This window comes from Myotis yumanensis, unplaced genomic scaffold, assembly GCF_028538775.1.
Source record: "Myotis yumanensis isolate MYYU_CA2020_CCGP unplaced genomic scaffold, mMyoYum1.0.hap1 SCAF_7, whole genome shotgun sequence".
In the NCBI taxonomy this organism is placed as follows: Eukaryota; Metazoa; Chordata; class Mammalia; order Chiroptera; family Vespertilionidae; genus Myotis; species Myotis yumanensis.
In genome coordinates, this window is record NW_027223758.1 from 68,437,563 (window position 1) to 68,460,849 (window position 23,287).

Below are 23,287 nucleotides of genomic sequence, written 5' to 3' on the forward strand. Positions count from 1 at the left end.
CTTACTTAGCTGGCTGCTTAAGGTATCTAGGGGTTTGGATGGTTTTTTTGGGGGGGAGTGTCTTTTGTTAATCCTCACCCCCCAAGGATATTTTTTTTCTAGAGAGAGTAGAAGGGATGGGGAGAGACACAGAGAGAAACATCGATGTGAGAGAGACGCATCGATTGGTTGCCTCCCACATGGGCCCGACCAGGGCTGGGGATAGAGCCTGTAACTAAGGTACGTGCCCTTGACCAGAATCAAACCTGGGACCCTGTCGTCTGGAAGCTGACGCTCTAACCACTGAGCGACCGGCTAGGGCATGCTTAAGGCATATGAATTTGAAACCCCATTAGACATGCTGGTTTTAGACGAGAGTTACTGGAAGGTATTTGTTGAGCACCTATTATGTCCCATTGTATTGGACACAGCTCTGGAACTGGCTGTAAAACTCCCCAACATTATTCTGCTAGAAGAAAATAATAATAATAATAATAATAATAATAATAGAACAACACACCAGCAGTGCTTTGCCTTTTATATTGATTTTTCTCCCTTTCACATATGTTCCCTCATTTTATCATCATTATACTTCAGCCTAGCAAGTAGGGCCCTTTTATGCTGGTGAAACATGGTTACAATGTTTTTGCAACTTCTTCAAGTTCATAGTTGGAATTCTGCTTACTCTGTGTCAGGTATTATGCTTAAATGGTTTACACATATTATCCCACTTATGTTTCCAACAACTTTATAAAGTTTGATTGATGCTAATCCCCATTTATAGCTAAGGAAATTTTATAAGTAAGGAAATCCACTCCAGAACACATGCTCCTGTTAAGCTGCACTGTCTCACTAGAAGGTCAAGGTTGGAAGAGACCTCAAAAACATCTTGTCCAACCCCCTCAGTAGATCAGGACTTGAAGTCTAGAGAGGCTTGTGTTTGTAGGCAGTGAGGTCTCCTGTGCTCCAGGGGGGAGACTAACCCAAAAATGAGGGCCCACGCCTTCTTTTGTCCCTAACTGGTGCTGTGGCCTTGCCAACTTCTTCGGACCTCTGTTCCCTTATTTGTAAAATGAGAGGGCTTGGCCTGATTTTACAAAAACAATGCTGTGTTGTTATGGTTGGTATTGAAGGAGTCAGGCCCACAGCCCAGATTTCAGGCCTAACCCAGGACTCTTAGCTCCCCACACTCCTTCCCTTACACAGCTCTGCCTCCCAGTTGCAACCATGGTGGTCTGTTGAAGGAAAACCGTCTCTTAAAGTTCATCTGTATTTTCCATCTCAGTTTCTGTTCCTTTGATTGCCAAAGACTGAAGCAAGTGGTCTGTAAACACTGGCCCCTTCTAAATTCGTTTTCTCTGTTATAGTTAGGGGTTCACAATTCTAGGCAATGAATAATCCTCTGTCATTAGTGTTTATATTCTATTTTAAAGGCAGTTAGGTGGAGAGCCATCCTGAAGGGTATTTTTGGTGTGGAATTCTGTGGGCACAACTGTGTACTGGGCATTGTGCTATGAATTTTGGGGAGTAGGCACAGACTTGATCCCCAAATTGCTGTGGCTTTCAACCCAGGCCACCCACCCATTAGAATCACCTGGGAGAGTATTTCCATGACTGTGGGGTGGGCATTGATGCACAACTAGAGCCACTGGTCTAGAGCTGCTTCTCAGACTTTGAGGTGTACATGAACTCCCTGGATGGACCTTTTTGAAGGCAGATTCTGACTCAGTGGGTGATTTGTATTCCTGCAGCTCCCAGGCAAGGCCCGTGCTGCCAGTGTGCAGATCACACTTAGAGTAGCAAGAGCAGACACTGCTCATAGGGAAGTCACAGTCATTGGGATTGTGAAGGTATGTCTAAAAGACGAGGAGAACAGATGAGGACACGGGGTGCAGGACTAGGAAATCCACTTGGGAGAGTGATTGTCTGAGCTGGGCCTTGAAGGATGAGTAGGAGTTTATCAGCTGAGCATGGTGAAGGCAACAAAAGTTCAGACTTGGAGGATGTTTGAAGGAACGAAGTGGCCTGATGTGAGGGATGTAGCATCTACAAGGGAGGGTCTGAAAGCCACAGGAACTGGAGTAAGGGCATGCTCTGTGCAGGAGTGTCAGCTCCCTTATGTGAGTACAGGAACACGGCAGAAGCTTTCTAAGCAGGATAAGAGGAGACCTAGGTGATTCTTAGGGTAGGTGTTAAGCGGAAGAAGCCCAGTTACCCTGTTTCCACACCCTTCCTCACCACACTTGGGCTCTATCTAACTTAGTGGTTTTTAACCACATGTTTGAATAAGTCTTGTGTCCAACAAATTTCAACAAAAAGGAGAAATCTCAGCTGCCTTTGGTATGATGGTCCTTCGCAGCGTTTCTAGCAGTGAATGTCAGAACATGAATCTCTGCCTCCCGAATTCCCCTCTTCTCTACCTCAGAACCTCCTCGTCACTTGGTGGTCAGAACTAAGGGAAGTTGAGTCACTTCTCAGATGAGAAGATCTCAGGGAGCAGCCTCTATTGAGATTGTGTTCTTGATTAGAATGATGGTGTGACCTCTAGTTGCCTTCCTGGTGTGGCTATTCTGCTGCAGGAAACATAAACCAAACTTACCCCTGCCTCCCCCACTGAGTGGAAAGCAGAACAGAACAAAGAGCACTAGGCAACCCTATCCTAAAAAGAAAGGGGGAAGGGGGAGCTGGAAACCTCTGGCATTCTTCATTCTGAATTCCTTACTAATCGGAAAGGATCATCTTTCACTTCCTTTCTTAAGATGGGCTGTCCACCCCCTGTCAGAATCCAGCTCCACAAAGGAGTCACTGCATAGGTGATTGATGGGAAAGCTCCAAGGTGCTGATTTGATCAGCACACCTTCCAGAAGCCACTGAGAGAATGCTTCATTGGAGACACCGATGCTGCTATTTTTCTCTTGTTGCCCCAGCTTTGCCTTTGAAAACCTGGGCTTTCAATCCTTATAGGATTATCTTCTTCAAATCAGTGTGTACCTCGCTCCTGTTCTTTGGCATTTTGAGTTTTCCATGTCATCTTTATAGCCTTAATAGTTCCAAAGGGATGGGAGGGCAAGGAATGGAGAGCTGTGTAATCAATTGGAAGGGGCATTTTCCTTCTCTGCCTCTGGGCCTGCATGTAGAGCTGTAGCTCCCTTATCCTGACTGTTTGCTACTGAGTCTATACAATTGCTGAGTGGCGGAGTAAGGCTATTTATAAACCCGAGAATTTTGCAATGTTATTGAATTGCTTCCACCTAATTTCCACTTCCGTTCTAAAATGAAAATGAAAAGAGTAAGCAAACAAGTGCTGGAAGAGCTCCCCACAAGGAGATCCTTTATCCTGGGAAAATGGTCTGGAGAATGTTATTACTTCCATTCTCCTATTTCCCGATATTTCTATAGGGAGAAAAGCAGAGGGATAGTTCTCCCTTTCTTTTAACTAGAGTCAGGGTACTAAATCTGGTTTTCCATTGAAATCCACTCTAATGTTAGAGTGGATTTAAATAATGGAAATAAATAACTTTAAATAATGGAAATACTGTGTAGTTGGGAGGTTGTAAGACATGACGGGAACATCAGGCAACTAAGACAATTCATGCCAGTCTCTTTCCATTTAGAACCAGCCAGTGCATAGGTGTTGAAGTCAGAGCTGGTGGATTTAAGCAGACACAGCTGCTCACTGAACCACAGCTATATGCCTGATGAGACCACAGGGGTGCACCTGCCTTGGAGGAGGAGCTAGTGAAAAGAGAGGTGTTTTTACTAAGGAAAGGTAAGGAAAGCTAAGAATGGTACAGAGAGGAAGTGACATTTGAGCTGGGCTTTGAAGCTTGAATAGGAGTTCATTTGACAGTCAAGGAAGGAAGAGAATGTGAAAAGGTACAGAAGAAATGAAGGAACATGACCTACCTCATAAAAATAGCACGTAGTCCAGGGAGATCTGGTGGGATTGTGCAGGACTGAATAGTTTTCAGTAGTTCTCAACCTGTGGGTCGCGACCCCTTTGGGGGCGTCGAACGACCCTTTTACAGGGGCCGCCTAAGACCATCAGAAAACACATATAAAGGGTGTCCCAAAATTCACGCAAGAAGTAATTTTGATAGAAAACACAGGTTTATGATTAAAAATTATAATTTTTTTATTGATTCATGAAGTATACAGTATAGGGTTATGTATGGAATAGCATATCGGGTAAATGGCCTCCACGGCTTTGCTGGCACATATGCACTCTTTTGTTGAAATTTTCCATGACCATTTTGCATAAATGTGGCTGAATTTCGATGAGGCTCATTTTCATCTTGATGGCTTGGTTAATCGACAAAATTGTCGTATTTGGGGTTTAGAAAATCCACGAGTGATTGTTGAGAAACAAATGCATCCACGTGTCACTGTTTGGTGCGGATTTTGGGCTGGAGGCATCATCGGACCATTCTTCTTCGAAAATGCGGCCGCTCAGGCAATAACAAAAGAGTGCGTATGTGCCAGCAAAGCTGTGGAGGCCATTTACCCAATATGCTATTCCATACATAACCCTATATTGTATACTTTATGAATCAATAAAAAATTTACAATTTTTAATTATAAACCTGTATTTTCTATTAAAATTACTTCTTGCGTGAATTTTGGGACACCCTTTATAATTACATATTGTTTTTGTGATTAATCACTATGCTTTAATTATTTGTGACAATGAAATTGGGGGTCACCACAGCATGAGGAACTGTATTAAAGGGTCGCGGCATTAGGAAGGTTGAGAACCACTGGTTTAGATGGTGGAGTACCATTATCTGTTAAAATAGTGAATTGTTGTTTTGTGGGTCTCTTAGCTTCAGTGTATTCTAGCTTCAGGTACAGCAAACTAGAATTCTCCCCTGAGCACTTGCTATGGGCCAGGCACAGGGTTCCTGTGTTCGCATGGCTTTCAGACAACACCAGTCTGCCTAGGATCAAGTTCTGGCTGCACCACATCCTTGCTGTGACACTGAGCATGGAACTTAATTTTTCTGTGCCTCCCATTTTTTAATCTGTAAGTAAGGGTAATAATGTACCACACAGGGTTGCTGTGTGGATTAAATGAGTTAATATTTGCAAAGCCCTTAGAACAGTACCATAGCACTATGTAATTGTTAGCTAATGTCATCATCAAAGGGATTCTTACGTAGAGGGAAGAGAATGAATTTTGAAGTCCTAAGACCTAGCCTTGTGATCCGGTTCTGAGGTGGAGGCGTATGGAAGGCAAGTTTCTCAACTCGTCCGAACTTCAATTGCCTCACCTATAAAATGGGGGTGATTTCAGGGTTTTTGTGAGCATCAGCTATAAAAATGCTGTTGTACCTAGGCTGTCTACTTATTATAAAGAGGCATCTACACATAACTGTTATGTACAGATGATTGCTATAAAGTCACCATATAACTGCTCTGTTTTAAACAAGCCAGACTTCTCTAAGTGGTTTCTACTCTTCATTAATTCAGCCAGTGTTAATTAAGGGCCTTCTTGATGCATCATCTTATGCATGTTATGCTGTGGTCTGTTCATACCTCCATATTAGAGCTGTTTCAAAGCTTGGGTCAATCTTAGTCTTAGGCTTTTTAGCTGCAATGAACAGAAATGCAGGCTAGTTTAATTTCAAGTTTTATTGGCATGATACAAGGGAATTTCCGGTGCCGCAAGTGTAGGAGGTGTAGCCATGGAATCTCAAAAGTCCTCAGGCAGTGGCCTCTTCCATCTCTTTCGGGGACTTGTGGCTTCTGGTTTCTGGCCTCCAATCGTCTGCAAATTTCTGGATTCTTTCTGCAGAGCAGCTCCCTCTGCAGGGCTCTTGGGGTTTGCTTCTCTGTACCTTTGGCTTACGAATGGCCTGGGCTTGCCATGATACCTGTTCTAAAGCTGACTGTGACCTTTCTGTTCCAGGGCCATTGCCACCCAACTCCCTTTTAGCCTGTGTCTGTAAGTTCAAGAGGAAGAATTGGACTAGTCCAGCTAAAGTTGAGTGTTCACTGTGGTGCCATCAGCTATGGCATAGTTGGGAAGAGGTCATTCAACACACTGGGCTGCCTGGGCTTTGTGGGAAAGGGTGGAGTTGCTGAGAATGGGGGTTTATAGTATCTCTGGAATAGTCTTGATGGTTGCAAATCTCCAAGCTTTAAAATGGATATAAATTCTTGGAACAGTTGGGAATCACTCAGGGCTAACTTTAACAAGGAAAGGGACAGTCGACCTAGGAACTGCTATATGGGGTCAAAGTCAAGTGGAACTGTAAGTTAATGAGCTTTAGCTTGTTTATCTCTAATAACAGTACCTAGAAAAGAGTTCCCCCAAACACTATTTGTTTCTTAGCAGCACCATCGAAATAAGGGTGTAGCTTCTTTCGGTAAGGACTTTGAAATGGGCAATCTGCATTCAAAGTTTTAAGTTCCACTTTAGAATCATGGACTTTTAGACTTAGAAGGCATCTTACACATGCTTTAGATTAGCAATCACATCTCACAGTAGAAAACAAACTGAAACTTGGGTAAAAGAGACATGTGCACATCACCCAGACACTTAGTGATGGAACTGGGACTAGGTCCTGGGTCCTTTGGCTCTAAATCCAGTTGCTACTTCAGCAGGGAAAGTCATCCCAGCAAGCTGCTCTTCCTGTTGTACCTAGGCTGTCTACTTATTTTAAAAACAAGGAAAAATGAACTAAATAACAAATGTTCTAAGAAGGCATACTGTTCAGTTCCATGTATATAAAGTACAAAAACAGGCAAAGTGATAGAAGTCAGAAAGAAGTTGCCTCTCAGAGGGCTGGGAGGTAGGGGATTGACTGGAATGATGGAGGGAATTTTCTGGGGTAATGAAAATGTTCAAAGTCTTGTTTTAGATTAGAGAGATGTGGGTATTTCCATTATACGTATATATAATATATTTACATTATAGAAACATATACACAATAGAAATACATATAATAGAACTATATATAGAAGCTCTGTGCATTTTATTGTATGTAAATGGCATCTCAATTTTCTAAAATGATCTCACAGCTGACAGTCACACCCCTAATTAGGACAGATTTACCGATAAGAGTAGGATGCCTGCCCTAGCACCCAGATATTTGTGGTACCGCCCCTGCTTTGCTGTGTCACTGGAGCAGAGCATTTCAACCACAAGTTAATCTCATGGGGCCAGTTTCTATTCAGAGGTTTGCTGTGTGTCTAGGCACATAAAAATTACACGTGAAAAATTCTGCTCGGAGCTGCCAAAGTTGTGGAAGCTTTAGGGGCCATCAGGCCAGCCTCCTTAAGTCCCTTTAGGCTTGATTTAGTTGCAGTGAACAGAAATTCAGGCTAGCTTGGGTGGGGGAGGGGGGGGTGGGTAATGGCTAAAGTTAAATCCAACTTCTGTCTCCTTGATTACTTATTAGCTGGGAGAACTCGGGCAACTTAACCCGAGCTTCATTTTGTCATCTTCACAGGGAGGTAATAATTCTCCTCTGCCTACTTCATATGGCTGCTGGGAGGACTCAACAACTAAGTGAAAGCACCTTGAAACCATCTCTTTTACATTGTCATGTTCTGGAAATGCTTGTATTTGTGATCATTGACTTCTGAAGCGGCCCATCCTAGTTAGGAAATAGTCATGAAAGCTTCCCTCCTGTGAGGCCTCTGGTTTGAAGGGGACGGGACTCTTAACCCTTTCGCCATGCTCACAAGGTTGGGAGAACTGAGCTTTGTGTTTGGGCTGGAAAATGGATAGCATACAGGAACTACAGCTCAGCAGCAGCTCTGCGGCATGTTCCACGGGAGGCAGGCGTTCTCCATCAATGAGGGGTGAATTGCGGGTGAGGGGCTAAACCTGGGGGGCAGGAAGAAAGTCTTTTTCATTAAGAGAAAGGCCTCTCCTGAACTTGTAGGCGAGGAGTGTAAATACACACGAAACTATCCATTAGTCCAGTGCAGGGGTGGGCAAACTTTTTGACTCGAGGGCCACAATGGGTTCTTAAACTGGACCGGAGGGCCGGAACAAAAGCATGGATGGAGTGTTTGTGTGAACTAATATAAATTCAAAGTAAACATCATTACATAAAAGGGTACGGTCCTTTTTTTTTTTTAGTTTTATTCATTTCAAACGGGCCAGGTCTGGCCTGCGGGCCGTAGTTTGCCCACGGCTGGTCTAGTGACTTCCCTTTGTCAGACCTTGGAGAGAGAATGCTTTAGCTGCTGCTTGGAATACCACTAAGCTAGCAGAGTTGCCTAGGATATCAGTCACATGGGCGCATCTTCCAGACTTGTTCAAAATGATTTATTTTCCTTGTTTTGGAGAGAAGTGGGGGAGGGGGTCAGAGGTACTTCAAAACCTTGTCCTTCTCTACAGGGCTCTGTGTAAGGGTATCCTCAGCTCCCTACACTTGAGTTCTCAGCAGCTCTTGCCCTTGGCAATAGCTGCTAAAATAGCATTTCCTGTCTTCTTTCTCTTCCCCATATTCTGAACTCTGCATCATCCCACACAGAGGAGGCTCCACATTGTGTCCTTTGAAGGGGAAGGAGTGGCAGCAATAACTAGGGAGGAGGCAAGAGAGCATGTGCCGGGCCCTGCTGACGCTGGGATTTTCCTGGATTGACTGCACAACGCAAGTGGGCTGGCTCCTTCAGCTGACTGCCCAAGCAAGAGAAGGCGGCGTCTGTTCTTACCCATCTCAGAGCATATGCTTCTCCCTCTCTGGTCCCAAGACAGGAATTTGCAGTAAATGTGTTCTTCTGCCACGGAGCACTCCTTACCCTTAAACTGAAGTGCCACGCTGGCAGATCTTCCTACTGGCTGATCTGCAGTTGATAGACAGGATTGTCCTGTTTCTACTTGCTGATTTAATCCAGAGAGACAAAAAGCCCAAGGAGAGATTGTGGTGTGATCTAGAAAAATTCAAACTAAGTAGTTCCATGTGTAGTAGTTCAGCCGTTGGACAATGTCTGTCTTCTAGTTTTCCAAAATATCTTACAAGAGTGAAAAGTGAAAGCAAACTCTGACTTTTTCCTTCTTTCTGATTCTTTCTCCCCAGGCAGCCGTATCTGTGTGTGCATCCTAGAGAAGTAGGGTCCATTGGGAACAATGCCACCACCATCAGATATTGTCAAAGTGGCCATTGAGTGGCCAGGTGCTAATGCCCAGCTCCTTGAAATCGACCAGGTAAGCTCCTGAAATGACAAACAGTGATTCGAGCAGAGGGATCTGGGAAGTGTGTGGCAGAGGATGTCTTTAGGGATGAGGACCACTGGCATCAGGAGTAAGAACCAGCCAGAGGGAAGCTGAGGCCTGTCCCCCGCTACGGAACGTTGGTCCCCATGGCTTGGGAGAGGCTGCCTCTCAATACAAGCTATCAAGGGAGAAGTCCGTGCTCAGACCCCAGGTTAATCCTGCTTGGCAGCCCCTGGTCAGAACCATGGCACGAGGAGATGTGGTTGAAGGACCTCTCTCTTTCTTTCAGAAACGGCCCCTGGCATCCATCATCAAAGAAGTTTGTGATGGGTAAGTTGAAACTCCCTTGTTTTGAATGATGGCAAGCTAGAGACTAAAGGAGCACTACCAGGTCTTGACAGGACTTCTGCTGAAGGGTCTCCAGTTAGTCAGATCCCCAGTATGGGCTTTGTGCATCGTTGCCTTACGCAGGAAGTATAGCTAATGAGGATGACCCTTAGACCTCTTATCAATCTTTAGTTTTTCCTTTAAGTCCAGGAATGCCCTGCCTGAGGTCCTGGTGGGATCTGAGGTCCACGATGAATTGTATGTACCTCCTTTTGTGCTGTCAACCTTACAAGGTTCTTTGTAACCTTGAAGAGGTTATTTTTCAACATCTCAACCCAAAGCTTTGATTTTTGTCCCAGTCCTTTAAACATGCCACCTGATCCCTTGAGCAACTCTGCTGAAATTATTTATTTGCAGCTTCTAGATAGGTCCAGAGGCATAGCCAAACGGGCTGTACTATTTTTCTCTTACACAGGTGGTCGTTGCCAAACCCGGAGTATTACACCCTGCGTTATGCAGATGGGCCCCAGCTTTACATCACTGAACAGGTCAGTACTGGGAGAAGCAAATCAATATAGGCCTTGCCTTGCAGTGCGTCACCCAAGGATACCACGCCGTTCACCTTACTCACATCCGGGTAGCTTCCACTCACTGGGAGAGCTGCTTCCTGGCTGGAACAAGGTGCACCAGCCCTTGTTCTCCACTACTGGCTGGAACACCATGGTTTCACTTCCTGAGAGCCCAAGGCTTAAAGAGGACCTTAGAAGTTCTGTGCCAAGAAACAAGCAGCAGGAGAAGAGGGCCAGACTGGAGAGTCTCTGTTCCAACTCCTTTAGAAATGACAGAAAGTTCTTGTTGACTCAACAGCTTGTACAATTTTAATATTTTATTTTAGTTACTCTTTTTTCTCTTTGCTCCCCAGACTCGCAGTGACATTAAGAATGGGACAATCTTACAGCTGGCCATCTCCCCGGTAGGTACTCTGCTTTCCTTAGGAATTAATTTATTTAACAAACATGTATGAGTATCTATCCTGGGCCAGACTCTGTTCTAGAAACTAAGACTGTGGAGATTAACAAATCAGTCTTTGCCCTAACAGTCTGCTTGAGATTAAACCAACAAATACAATATATGGCCTTTCTCAAGGGTCTTGATGGAAAGTTGCTTAGGGAGTTGTAGGAACTCAGAAAAGGGACCACCTGACTCAACCTGAGGCTTCCCAGAGAAGGGAACACATAGCCCGAATGTCGAAGACTGTGCAAGAATAGCTGAAGAAAGAAGAAAATGAAAAGTGTCCCAAGCAGAGAGATGTACTTTGTCTGGGGAAGGCGGGATGCAGGATGGCTAAGGCCTGTGGCCATCAGTGAGAAGCCAGATATTGAAGTCCCTGATGGTCTGCTTATGGGTTTGGATTCTGTCTAGAAGGGAAGGTGGAAACACTGAAAGATTTTGAGCAGGAAGTTATATTACATTTAGATTTATATTTTAGAAAGATCACTTTAGTGATAGGGTGGAAGATGGGCCAAGAAAAGGAAGATAGGTGGCAGGCAGAATCTCTAAGAAACTAATGAGGAATGTTAACAGCCCCTGAAGGCAAATGGCAATGGAGACGAAAGGATGGTCATAAAAATACTTAGAGGCAAACTAGATGAACATGGTAACATACTGGATGTGGAAGGAAAGGAGAGACTCCAGGCTGACCCCTGTTTTCTGCAACAGCACCCTTTAAGGGTAACTAAGGGAGCTACCAGAAGGGCAGGAAGAAAACCAGGAGCATGAAATGGCTCAGGAGCCGAGGGCAGCAGAGTGTCAGGACAGAGGGAGGTGTCCACAAGGAGCAGAGGGATAAAGTAAATAGAGCAGAAAGGCTGGCTGTTGGCCTGTTACGTCAGTCACTGGTGAGCTTCCTGCAAACTGTTTTGGTGGTGTGACATCCAGATTGTCATGCGTTGATAAAAAAGTGAAAAAGTGAGAACCTCCAGTTTACCACATTATCAAGAAGCTTGGTTATAAAAGGAAATAGGTGGAGACGGTAGTAACTCAGAAATGTAGAGTGCAAAAGATGTGCTCTTTAGAAAGAGGTAAAACATTCAAGTGTTTAAAAAATCAACAAATTTTCACAAAGATACAATGAAAGGTCTCCCCCCTACTACCCTCCCTCATCTACCCAGTTCCCCACTTCCTCCAACCCTTCAGAGTTGTTAACTAATGTTGCATGTTGCATCTTTTTCTGTGTCCTTGAAAATCTTGTTAAGATGGACAAGAGGAAGCTGACAGTGCAGAAAAGAGGGAGCAATGAATGGAACAGGACCCTCCTGGGTCAGAACAGGAGGAATCCAAAGCCCAGGTGGAGGGATGTGCCCTGGCTGCTCGGCCCAGGCGGAGGACAGTATATTTGCGGAAGGGCCACCAGAAAATTGAGCGCACCTATTTTCTTGACAAAGAGAGAGACTTGTTTGTCTGCAAGAAAGGGAGGCTCGAAGTAATAACCGCCAACATTTCTTGAACACCCATATTTTGCTAAATACTTTGCATAGGTTATATTCTTTAATCCTGACAAACACCCAATGAGATGGGCACTCTTAACAGCCTCATTTGGCAGACAAAGAAACTAAGCTTAGAGAGGTTAACTTGTCACTTGTCACAGTGCTACAGGTCTGTTAGACTCTAGGCCAGTATGCTTACTGTCCCATTCTTCTGCTTCCTTCTCTTTTCCTGAACTCATCTTAAGGACTTCGTTATTCCCCCCTCAGCTCTGCTAATTTAATATGACAGTCTTGGAGTTAATCACTTTTATAGACTCACGAAGCATCCTACAGACCTCTCTCACGGAGCAGTTGACTTTCCCAGGAGCACACCTCTCTGGAGCAGGAGGCAGCTGCCCAGACACGCTGTCTCAAGAGGGAAATTAACATTTGGAGTTGGAAGTTTCTAAGTGTGATGTAGACCAGTGCTCTTCAAATTGTTCTTTCCTGTGACCTTTTCTCCTGGGGGACGTTTTCCCTGCTGTGGAGATCTTGAAGGATTTCTGTATCATTGAGAGCAGTGTGCTGTTAAAGGGCCATCTATAATAGTCAAAGAGGAGAGGCGGAAGGGAGGGAGATGAACAGGCCTGACTCCTTGGCCGGCAAGAAGACTGAGCTTCAGTCACTTGCTTAGCAACTATAAAAAAACAATAAAGACTACAGAAGCATTATTGCCCTTGAGATTCTTCCATTCCAACTGAGAACATTAAATGAACACACCAGAAATAGAGAATGATGAAACGGTAAATTGTGAGGCATTGACTATAAAGTTAATAAGCAAAAGGAAAGATCAGTGAACACAAGAGCAGGGACTGTAGCTGTAGCTTGCAGAGTGGAGACAAGCATTCTGCCAGGAAAAGTTCCCACGCTGGGAGGCTTTGTCACCAGTCTTCATCTTCAAAAAGCTATTTTGAAATTAGTTACTTCCCGCTCCTTGATATTCTTAAAGTTTCCCCAGGACTATCACTTTGAGGAACAATGATGTAGACTTGAAGAGAAAGTTTTAAAAAAATTGTGAGGCTTCCCCCATTTTCAGATTGAAAGGGATCTTCAGGGTCATCAGATTAAATTCTCCACCCAGGCATCCCTTCTGTAGCATCTTTGATAGATGGTTGTCCAGATTCTCCTTGATTGCGTCTAGTGACTAAGAGCTTATTACTTCAAGAGACAACCACTTCCATTGTCTAATGGCTTTAATTACTAGAAAACTGCCCTATGTGGAACCAGTATCTGTTTCTCTATGACTTGCTAGAGTTAGTGGGCTGTCATCTACCAGATATCTCTTGTATTCCCTGGGTGGGAATTCCTTTAATCCATAGACCAGAGTGGTACACAAAGGATACAGATACTACAGAATTGGTCTGGGCATATTGGTAATTCCCAGATTTATCCAGTGAACAGCTTCTAAGCAGTGAAAAAAAACTAGTTCTGCCTCAGGCGTGGATGTTCACAGAAAGGGCCTTAGAGCTATCCACCGAGCAGTCACCTGCCATAAGGAACAGATGGCAAATATCTTGTTCCTGCTCTCACAGTCCCGGGCCGCACGCCAGCTGATGGAGAGGACCCAGTCATCCAGCATGGAGACCCGGCTGGATGCCATGAAGGAGCTGGCCAAGCTCTCTGCCGACGTGACCTTCGCCACCGAGTTCATCAACATGGATGGCATTGTTGTGCTGACGCGGCTCGTGGAAAGTGGAACCAAGCTCTTGTCCCAGTGAGTATTATTGAGGTCTTGTCTGGGGCCTTTGGAGGTCTGTTCCTCTCCACAGGACATCCTATTCTCATTTCCATTGAGTCAAATGAGGTTTTTGAAAACCGTCTGCATACAGAGCAGTGTGCCAAGCACAGGAGTCCACACAGAGGGATATAATTCACTATCGTGGTCCTAAATCTTATAGTCTGCTTGGGCTCTCACAAAACGGTACTGTGCCAAGTGAGTAGTAAAAATAGGGGTTGCTGAACTCAGGAAGAGGGAGGTCAGCTCAAGACAGTCCTGTACCTTTATGGAAAACGATTGGTCTGATGAAGGTTAGTGTGCTGACTATCCATTATGGACTAGAACAGGTGTCTGTCTATTCTTAACCACCCCCTGGCTCCCTCCCTGTCCAGTCACCTCCCCTCTCCACACACACACACACACACACACACACACACACACACACCTTTCTCTGTGTTTATCATAGGTTACCCCCTACCCGTGTGCCATCTCCCTGCCACCCATTTTCACAGGGCGGAGAAGGTCCAGAACTTTGAGATACACCATGAACATCTTTACGCTACTCCAGCGCCAAGATGAATGTGGTGGGAAACTGCCTTGTCGTGATCCACAGTGAATAACATGGTTAGTTTGCCTTCTGAGCCTGTGGAGCCTAAGCTGGCAGAGAGGGAGTCAGAAATCTTTCAGCCGACAGATCAGCCATTAAAATTTTCAGCCAAACCAAGCAACTAATCATGGGTATTTGTTTAAGTCCTAGAAAATCCTAAAGCTTTCACTGTCATCAGCATTGACCCCTCAAGAGTGCTGCAGTCTCCCAGGAGTACAAGATTAGAAGGGCCTTGGTTTCTTCCTCTCTAAACGGGGGATAATGCCCCAGTATTGTCATGAGGAGCATTGTAAATGAGAATGGATCTGAGCAAGCTTTGTCCATGGGAGTATAGTTTGTTAATTGCAAGGCACTCTACAGAAGTATAAAGGATTTAATGTATAAACAGGAGAGACAAAGGGAAGAAAACATTTTCACCCTTATTTTCCATCAGCACAATGCTAAGGGGCTTTGCATTTATTGTCATCTTGCCCCCACCACAATCCAGTGAGATTGACATGATTTTACAGAGGAAGAAATTAAAGTTTGAAAATATAGAATTTGCACAGTTAGCAAATAGCTGAACAGGAATTGAACCCATGTCCAAAGTTTGTACTCTGCTCCTCCAGGCCTAAAGGTGAACATAGTACATAAGCTTCCTTAGGTACTCCCACAAGGTATTGGGGTTTGACAAAGGTCTGCTGTGGTTTTGTTCTTGGGAAATGGATAAGTGATTCTGTTTCCCTGAGATGAGGTGACATGGAGAAGGAAAGCCTAATCCCCAACAGCCTTTATGTTTTCAGTGATGGATACCTGGACAGATCTGCTCCATGTCTGTGTAGGTGTGCATGCGGGCGCTGACTCAGAGTTGCATCGACTGATTGCTCATGTAGTGCCTACACTGAAATCCTTCCATTGTGGCTGCCTTCACACCTGTTCCTGGTTTTGAATCTTTGTATTGTTGTGTGTGTGTTTTGCACATGTCTCAGCTACAGTGAGATGCTGGCATTCACCCTGACTGCCTTCTTAGAGCTCATGGACCACGGCATTGTCTCCTGGGACATGGTTTCCATCACCTTCATTAAGCAGGTGAGGCCTCCAGCATTCTATCTTTCTCTCCTTCCTCAGTCACCCGTTGTTCTCCAGGCTAAGGTGGGGATGCAGTCAATATCGCATTCTGGTATGGGCGGCTTTCTATCTCTGAGGCCAGACTTTCATCCTGGAGCTCTGCTCTTCCTGTGGTTCCTGCAAGACTTACCCTGTTGTACTCTCAGGACCTGCACGGAGATGAACTGGGCTCTCCGAGTGAATCTGCCCAAAGTAGCACTGGATTAATAGTGAGACTTAGGAGAACACCAGCATCAGCCAGTACCATCCTAGAGTCTTCTGACCTGCTTCCTGACTTTCCCTTCTCTTTGATAAAAAGTGTTCATTTCATTTGCCTTATATTTACAAGTCTGCCTTCTGTTTACAAATCTGCCAGGTAGCCTGTTTGGACTGTCAGATTGACCTCAGTCGGTAGGAGTGGGGAGACTTCTAGTTTTGCCTTCCTTTCTTTTACAAGAAGGGACAGCATCAACTCAGAAAACTGAACTAAAACCAGTGAATAATATATCCTGACCTGCCATTGTCTTGGGACTTTGGGAACCTCCCAGTGCTAAAGCTATTTTGGCAAAAGTGACCTGGCCATGTGTTAAGGATATTATAATAGGGATTGAGGAGGATTAGATGACAAGACTTTGAGATCCTGTCTACCTCTCTAAGTCTCTCTGTTCTATGTGTGTATAGGGACACAGTGCATGTCAGGAGAAGTGTACCTGGAAATAAAATAATATCCTAGTATCAGTAAGATCCTCTGCTTTCTATAGTCAGCTTTTTCACACCGAGTCCTTATTTTGAAAATGAAGTATTAAGCCCTTAGATTTTGAGGACACACAGTTGACTGGATACTGTAATTTGAAATTGAGTTTTCCATGCCTAGGGAATCCCTGGCATTGGCCCTGGTAGCCATAAAGAGATAGCACTCGCCAGCTCGGGACACCTGCCCCAGTGTGGTCAACACACCTGAGAGGAGAGAGCCTGTGGGCTAGCAGCAGAAGCCTAAGCCGTCCAGCTCCCATGGCCCTGAACTTCCTACCTGATTTGTCCCTCTCTGCCTTTAGATTGCAGGGTATGTGAGCCAGCCCATGGTGGACGTGTCCATCCTTCAGAGGTCCCTGGCCATCCTGGAGAGCATGGTCCTGAATAGCCAGAGTTTGTACCAGAAGATAGCAGAGGAAATCACTGTGGGACAGCTCATCTCTCACCTCCAGGTGTGAGTAAGAGACTCTGCCTGCCTCCCTGCCCTGTCGCTTCTCTTCTCCCCTCTCCGTCTGCGTAAGTCTTCCCGTCCTCCTCCTGCTTTGCTTGGATTCCAAGCTGCTGGTCTGCTTGTTCATCCATTCATCGCCTCTTCTACATGACTGCCAGTTCCTTCCATAATTCAGACCTGATCATGTCATCTCCTGTGTAAAACCCTCTGTAACTCTCTTGCCCCTTCGGATGAAGTGGTTTTCCCCAACCTCCCTGTACCACTGTGGCACCAGACAAAATGAGATGCTTTCTTCTCTATGGGCCAAACAATCTGTTTGTACCTATAGCAGTTATATTTACATAAAATACTCTACTTTTTATTATCTGTCTCCCATTTTATACATTTTTAAAATATTTTTTTATTGATTTCAGAGAGGAAGGGAGAGGGAGAGAGAGAAACATCAGTAATGAGAGAGAATCATTGATTAGCTGCCTCCTGCACGCCCCCTACTGGGGACCGAGCCCGCAACCCCAGGCATATGCCCTTGACTGGAATCAAACCTGGAACCCTTTGGTCTGCAGGCCAACACTTTATCCACTGAGCCAAACCAGCTAGGGCTCTGTCTCCCATTTTAAACTGAGCTCTCTGGGAACAGATCATTTTTGTATCCTCTGCTTGGATTTAAGCAAAAGCCCAATTAGCATTTGTTGAACAAATACTTTTAAAATTGCTTTTGAGGCTTAGCCCCCTGTTATTATTTGATTACAATCTGTGAGTGATTTCATGAACCATGTCTAAGTGTCATCTTGCTGGTCATTCTTCTAATCTCCTCTGCCTTCTTTCTTCATTGACACAGCTCCAACCAGGAAATTCAGACCTACGCCATTGCCCTGATTAATGCACTTTTTCTGAAGGCTCCTGAGGACAAGCGACAGGTCTGTGGCTGCCTTTCCAAGCTTTTCATCTGGGCTCTTCCAAGAGAAGAATTCTCACCCACTCACCCTTTGCAGACAGCAGAAACCCAGCCATTTTCCCAAGAGTCCTTCCTCCTGTCCCTCTGCGATCAGAGCCCATTGAGTGGCTTTGCTAAGGAAGACCCAGGGGAGAACGAGCTGGGAAACCAGCTGGGGTCTTAGGTCAGAGCAGGGGCCTGCAAACTTGTTCCTCTAAAGGGCCAGAGGGTAAATACGTTTGCTTTGTGGGCTATATTGTCCGAATGGCAACTGTCCACCCTTCCTGTTGTAGCCAAAAGCCAGCCACTTCAGACAGTAGGTGAACGAATGATGTGGCTGTCTCGCAATAAGACCTTATTTACACAAATAGTTGACAAGCCTAATTTGGCCTTAGTTTGCCGACCCCTAGGTTAGAGCATCAAGAAGGGAGAGGAGATTGAAACAAATGAGAGCCTTACTTAAGGAAGCAAGAGTGGAGGCACTTAGCACGAAGTCTCGTGTGTAAGCTCTGATCCAGGTTCTAAACTTCCTTCTCCTATGAATTATCTGTGTGACATTATGCAGACAGCTCTACCTCTCTGAACCCCCGTTTCCTCACCTGTAATATGGGAGCTACCACATCTGCCCCGTTTACTTCACAAGGATGTCATGAGGCAAACCAGACCCCCGATTTACAAGTGAGGACACCAGGAATCGGATGGGCAGGGGAACAAGCTCTGACCTAAGAGTCCAGGGCCTGCCACTGGCCGGACACATGCTTTAACCTCTTTGGGTCTCAGTTTCTCTTTCTGTCAAATGAAAGGGCCAGTTTAAAAGACCCCTAGGGGCCCTTCCAACACACTTTCTAGATTTCTCTGGTAAAAGCCCGAGTGGTGTGCAGAAGAAAGACTTTTTAGTTGTCTGTCAGTACCCTGGGCTCAGGAGGTTGAAATTCATGTGGGATCAGGTAACAAGCCCTTGGTGGATGCCAGTGGGACACCAGGAGCATCTGTGTTTCTGTCTGTCCTGTCTTTCTTGGATGGCTTTGCTCCATTAAGCTCTTCCTTTCTGGTCCTGTTCTGAATGTAAACTGAAAGCTCATTCTTCCATCTGCTTCTCTCTGTGCTTTTGCTTTCTGCCGGCAGGACAAGCACCTTAATCCTCTAGACCTGCCTGCCACTGTAAGTAGCACCGCTCTGTGGAAAGGGCCCCGCTATAATCCAGGTGGGGAGGTCACAGCTGGGCAAGAATCTCACCTCTGATCTAAGATGTTCAGGGAACTCCAGGACCAGGAAAGGTTGTGTGCTGTAAACCTCATTTGTCAGGACACTTGAAGACATCCTGCAGAGTAGAGCCACATGCAGGATTAAGGCGATGTTTGTCCCAGGGAATGTGGCCCAGGCTTTCCTTTGTAACTTGCCTTTACGTGGTGTGTGGTTCAGCCAGCGAAGTTCAGATTCAGAAATAGCCTGTGGCTCTCATCTAGATGATACCATGGCGCATCACCTCCCAACTTGATACAGCAAAGTGTAAAGGTCAATCCATGTTTACCTAGACCGTGGGCATTTGAAAAGGTTTGGACAGTTGACAAGAGGGGATTTGGATGCTCATTTTTCCTAAGAGGGAGCTTAGGGAGGTCAGCTCTACAAGGATCTGGAAGAGGATGAGTGCTTCCCCCCACAGAGAAGCTTTTAGTCTAAGGTCTTAATGTTCTGGCATTAGACCACTGCCTGTTTCCCATGGTTAGTTGTCCACAGAGAGATCTAATCTCAAGCTGACCTCCTATAGCTATCAAGAAGTTTCTAGGCCACCACCCTCCTCCTCCAGGTGGTGTGTATGCACAGGGCAAGCATAGTAAAACTTAATGTTCCTGGCAGCACCAGCCACTTGGAATATGGCCAAAAATCCAGGCGTGAGAGAAAGGCCATTGAGCTCTGAGGACATTGCTCCATGGGAGAGGTGTGACAGCTCCCTCAGGCCGATGGACTTAGAATTCTCTGTAAAATTAAACTAAGACAGCAGTTTAGAAAGTGAAGTCATACCAGTTAACATTATAAGAAGTGATGGCTGACATTGGAAGGCAGAGACAAAAGAATTCTAAAAAGCTGTCAGAGAAATGAAAAGCATGGTAATCTGGGGCCATTGTGTTTAGGAGAAAATAGCTTCACATCTCAATAGCTCCTTGAGGGTATTAGTGTCACAACCCAGAAAAATAAAGGATGGTCTTTATAAAGCCAAGTCCACGGCAATGATTAAATTATCATCATTGCAGTCTCTGCTGACATAGACATGTATTTTTTAAAGATTTGCATAAGAATGGTCAAAGTAATGGTTCTGAGAGGACCCTTAAAGCTTCGCTCCCTGGAAGATTCACTTTAGGAGGATACTAAATACATAAAGTGTTCTTGTTAAATCAGAACCAAATATAATTTAAAAAGTAACCCTATTATGAAAATTACCCCAAAGCACTCAACACGTTCTCTCCACCAGTCGGAAGTGAATGGGAACTACTCACTGTTTCAGGGGATCCCCACCCAGCTCTCTGCTGGTGAGCCCCGGGAGCAGCAGGGACCAAAGCCCTTTCCTGGGTTTGGAGTCCCTTCCAGCCTAGGCAGTGGGTGCCTTCCTGGAACAGTGAACAGTGCCTGCGGCTTGGGGACCATCACGCTGCTCTGTGCTCCATTTACGTCGTCCATCGCCCAACGTCCTTGTAATACCATGTCTTGTCCTGAGGCGTCTTCGTCCCTCTTTGAAGATGGTATGGTGGATTGTGCCATTGGGACCAGAAACCCTATTTGTTCATTTGCACTCACATAGGAAAAATGTGAGGGAATTTGTTAGAGTATAAGATACAGGTGATGGTTTGTGGATTTTTTTCTATTTGCCCACTTTTCATTTGAAAGGAAAAAAATTGTGAAAGAAAAAGCCCCAGCGCTGTGACATCACCTTTCTCTATGGTTGTCACAGCTGTGTCCTGCCACCGTGCCTCATGTTCCTTGTTTTCTCACTAGGACATGGCCAATGCATTTGCACAGAAGCACCTTCGATCCATAATCCTAAATGTAAGTTTCCGAAACAAGCGGTATTTTGTTACTATTGTTTTGTTACTATTAATAACAATTATTACCATTATTATAGTTGTATTATTGTTGAAATTACTATTGAGTGGATTGGGCACTCAGAGAGAACTTACCAATAGGCACTAAACGCTCTCAAGGTGAAAGCTTTTTTTGTAATCCTCTATAGGCAGAGTTGTCTCTAGGAGGCTGCTGGCCCACCAGGGATTGCAGAGCCTCAAAGGAGACACTGAGGCCAGCTGTACTGTTTGTTGTCTGGCAGATCCAAACTTGTTTATCTAGAGGGAATGTGTTAAAATGAGCACAAAAAAGGAAGGTAACTCATTGAATTAACACGGGTCATAAACCTGAGTGTGTGGGGCACCAGCAGGGATGAATAAGACAGTGTGTTTGCTCTCGAAGAACTTCCAGTCCAGTAGGAAAGATGAGTGGTCATGGCTCCTGTGGTCAGGCTCCGTAGAGATGCGTGTCTGGGAGACTTCAGAGAAGGGCAGTCAGTCCTGTGTTGAAGGAGAGGTGTCAGGAAGCCTCTAGAGGACCGTCTTCAGCGGAGGCTGAGGACAAGCAAGCAGACCAGAGAGAAAAGGAGTCGGGGGGTGGGAGCCCAGAGCCAGACGGAGTGTGTGATGGGTAGAGGGTGAAGCAAGGAGCAGATCTGTGGTGAGACTGCAGATAGCAAAGACCAGATCAAGTAGGGTCTTAGTCTTTTTCCTAAGGGCAGTTGAGGGGATTTAACCAGGATCATGAAGTAACCAGACTAGCATTTTAGAAAGATCATGCTCCAAAATCTGTGTGTTTCCCGGGGGGTGTGTTAGCAAGAAAAGTAGAGTAGGAGGTGGTGGGGAAGGGGAGGCATCTGGAAAGAGGTCTAATTCCTTGTTACCAGGGTGGTGAAGTGGGGTGGGAGGGAACCGAGGTGGGAAATGGGGACAGTGGGAGCGGGAAAGAACCAAGGATCTAAACTAAAAGACGGCCATTTTATCAGTTGTCAAAAACAAGGGAGAACTGGGAGAGCACAGTGAAGAAATTCGGAGTCAAGTGTGAAAGACTTACTAATTCTGAACATGAACTTTGGAATCACCAGCACCCACTCTGCCATTAGCCAAACCTTTGATCTTGAGTAATTCACTTAACTTCTGTGGGCTTCGATGTGCTCCTCTGGACGTGAGAACTAAATGAGCTAATATATATACAGTGCTTAGCAGGGTGCCTGGCATGTGGTAAGTGCTGTGCTTATATGGCAGTTCTTTGCGAACAAGATAGAACAGCTGAAAGAATTCAAAAAGTAAGCTCCGAGTACCTGTGAAGTCCAGTGATCAGCTGATCTAAACACGAGGAGCCTGTCAGACTTCACTGCAGAACTAGCTCTTGCCTACTGGCCATTCCCTGGTCACAGCCCATGGGCAGCCCACAGGAGGGACCTGAGCAAATGCTCAAGCACCCTGCCTGCAAGTGATGGAGAGCACACAGTGCCCACGCCTTCTCATCCACATTCCTCTTCGTGTGTGGGAGCAAGGATGCCCTTGTGAGGGAAATTTAATGAATTTTGAGACTTTTTATTTACTTGAATGAGGTTATGACAAGCTAAGATTCCACTACAGAAGACAGTTCAGTGTCAGGGACTTAGATAGTCTGCTAGGAAATGGTATGCATGCTCACTTAAATCCAGGAGGTTAACTGAGTCCAGCCAAAGAACATAGGCCTGGAAGTATCTGACAGCAAATAAGATGTCAGGTAAAACTCACTCAACTGGAGCTGTACTTCTTTAAGCCATTGATGGCTAGAGTATTACCTTCCCACAATGATGTGTCTGAGTTTGAGAAAGGGGATTAAATGAATGAAAACCAACATCACATTAACTTTAACCTCTCTTTAAAGTGGTTTATGAGTTCTGGAGAGGTGAGGCGGAAGGAGTAGGGATAGACAGGTGGTGAGAAATTGGAGTGGTAGAGGGGGGGGAATATAGAGAAAGGAAGAGGCTCAGAGTGAGGGGCAAAGAAGAGGTGTCAGTGGGACAGTAGAGCAGTGACAGAGAAAGAGCCTGGGCAAAGAGAGTCTGGGGGGAGAGAGGGAAGGGAAGCTTAGGGGGAGAGCAGAGAATGAAAAAGTAAGCTTGGGGAGATGGAGACAGACACTGAGACTGAGCTGAAAGGAGAAACAAAGAGGGAGCACTTGGGACAGAGGGAGGGATGAGGGCGTTAGCACACCCTCTAGCAAGAGAGAGGGGCAGCTTTGTCCAGTAGAAATTTCTGCAGCTGTGGAAATGCTGTCCCAAATGGTAGCCACTAGCCACACGTGGCTGTTGAGCTCTTTAAATGTATCCAGTCTGACTGGGGAACTTAATTTGTCATTTTTTAAATTTAATTGAAATTGAAATGTGGCTTGTGGTTACTGTTTGGGCTGTACAGAGCTAGAGAGAGAAAGAGACAGGAAGGAAAAGCACTCTGGCATCTCACAGTGTGGAGATGAGGCCTAGCAGTGCCGTCCAATGAAAATATAGGGACCGCTTATTTTATTTGATACTAGAAGCCTGATGCACAAAATTGGTGCAAGGGGCTCGGCCCTCACAGCCCTGGCTTCCTCCGTCTGGAAGGTCGTCTGGACAGTCGTTCTGCTGTTGCGCTATTTGGTCGATTTGCATATTACGCTTTTATTATTATAGATGTTCTAGCGGCAATG

The 23,287-nt window shown here is 45.3% G+C and overlaps 1 protein-coding gene across 5 annotated transcripts in view; it reads left to right on the top strand.

The window, feature by feature from the left end:
• ELMO2 (engulfment and cell motility 2) overlaps positions 1–23,287 on the top strand; it is a 36,835-nt gene that overhangs the window by 2,483 nt on the left and 11,065 nt on the right. The window contains exons 1-11 of one of the 5 annotated variants that reach the window (XM_070420814.1): positions 3,594–3,748; positions 9,015–9,142; positions 9,441–9,481; positions 9,954–10,026; positions 10,401–10,451; positions 13,536–13,717; positions 15,296–15,395; positions 16,469–16,620; positions 17,456–17,534; positions 18,677–18,712; positions 20,543–20,593. In XM_070420814.1, the coding sequence (XP_070276915.1) occupies positions 9,065–9,142; positions 9,441–9,481; positions 9,954–10,026; positions 10,401–10,451; positions 13,536–13,717; positions 15,296–15,395; positions 16,469–16,620; positions 17,456–17,534; positions 18,677–18,712; positions 20,543–20,593 (843 nt within the window). In that variant the 5' untranslated portion in view covers positions 3,594–3,748; positions 9,015–9,064. Of the gene's footprint in view, positions 1–3,593; positions 3,749–9,014; positions 9,143–9,440; positions 9,482–9,953; positions 10,027–10,400; positions 10,452–13,535; positions 13,718–15,295; positions 15,396–16,468; positions 16,621–17,455; positions 17,535–18,676; positions 18,713–20,542; positions 20,594–23,287 lie in introns of those variants that run through there. The other 4 variants (XM_070420813.1, XM_070420815.1, XM_070420816.1 and 1 more) reach the window with 4 other exon arrangements.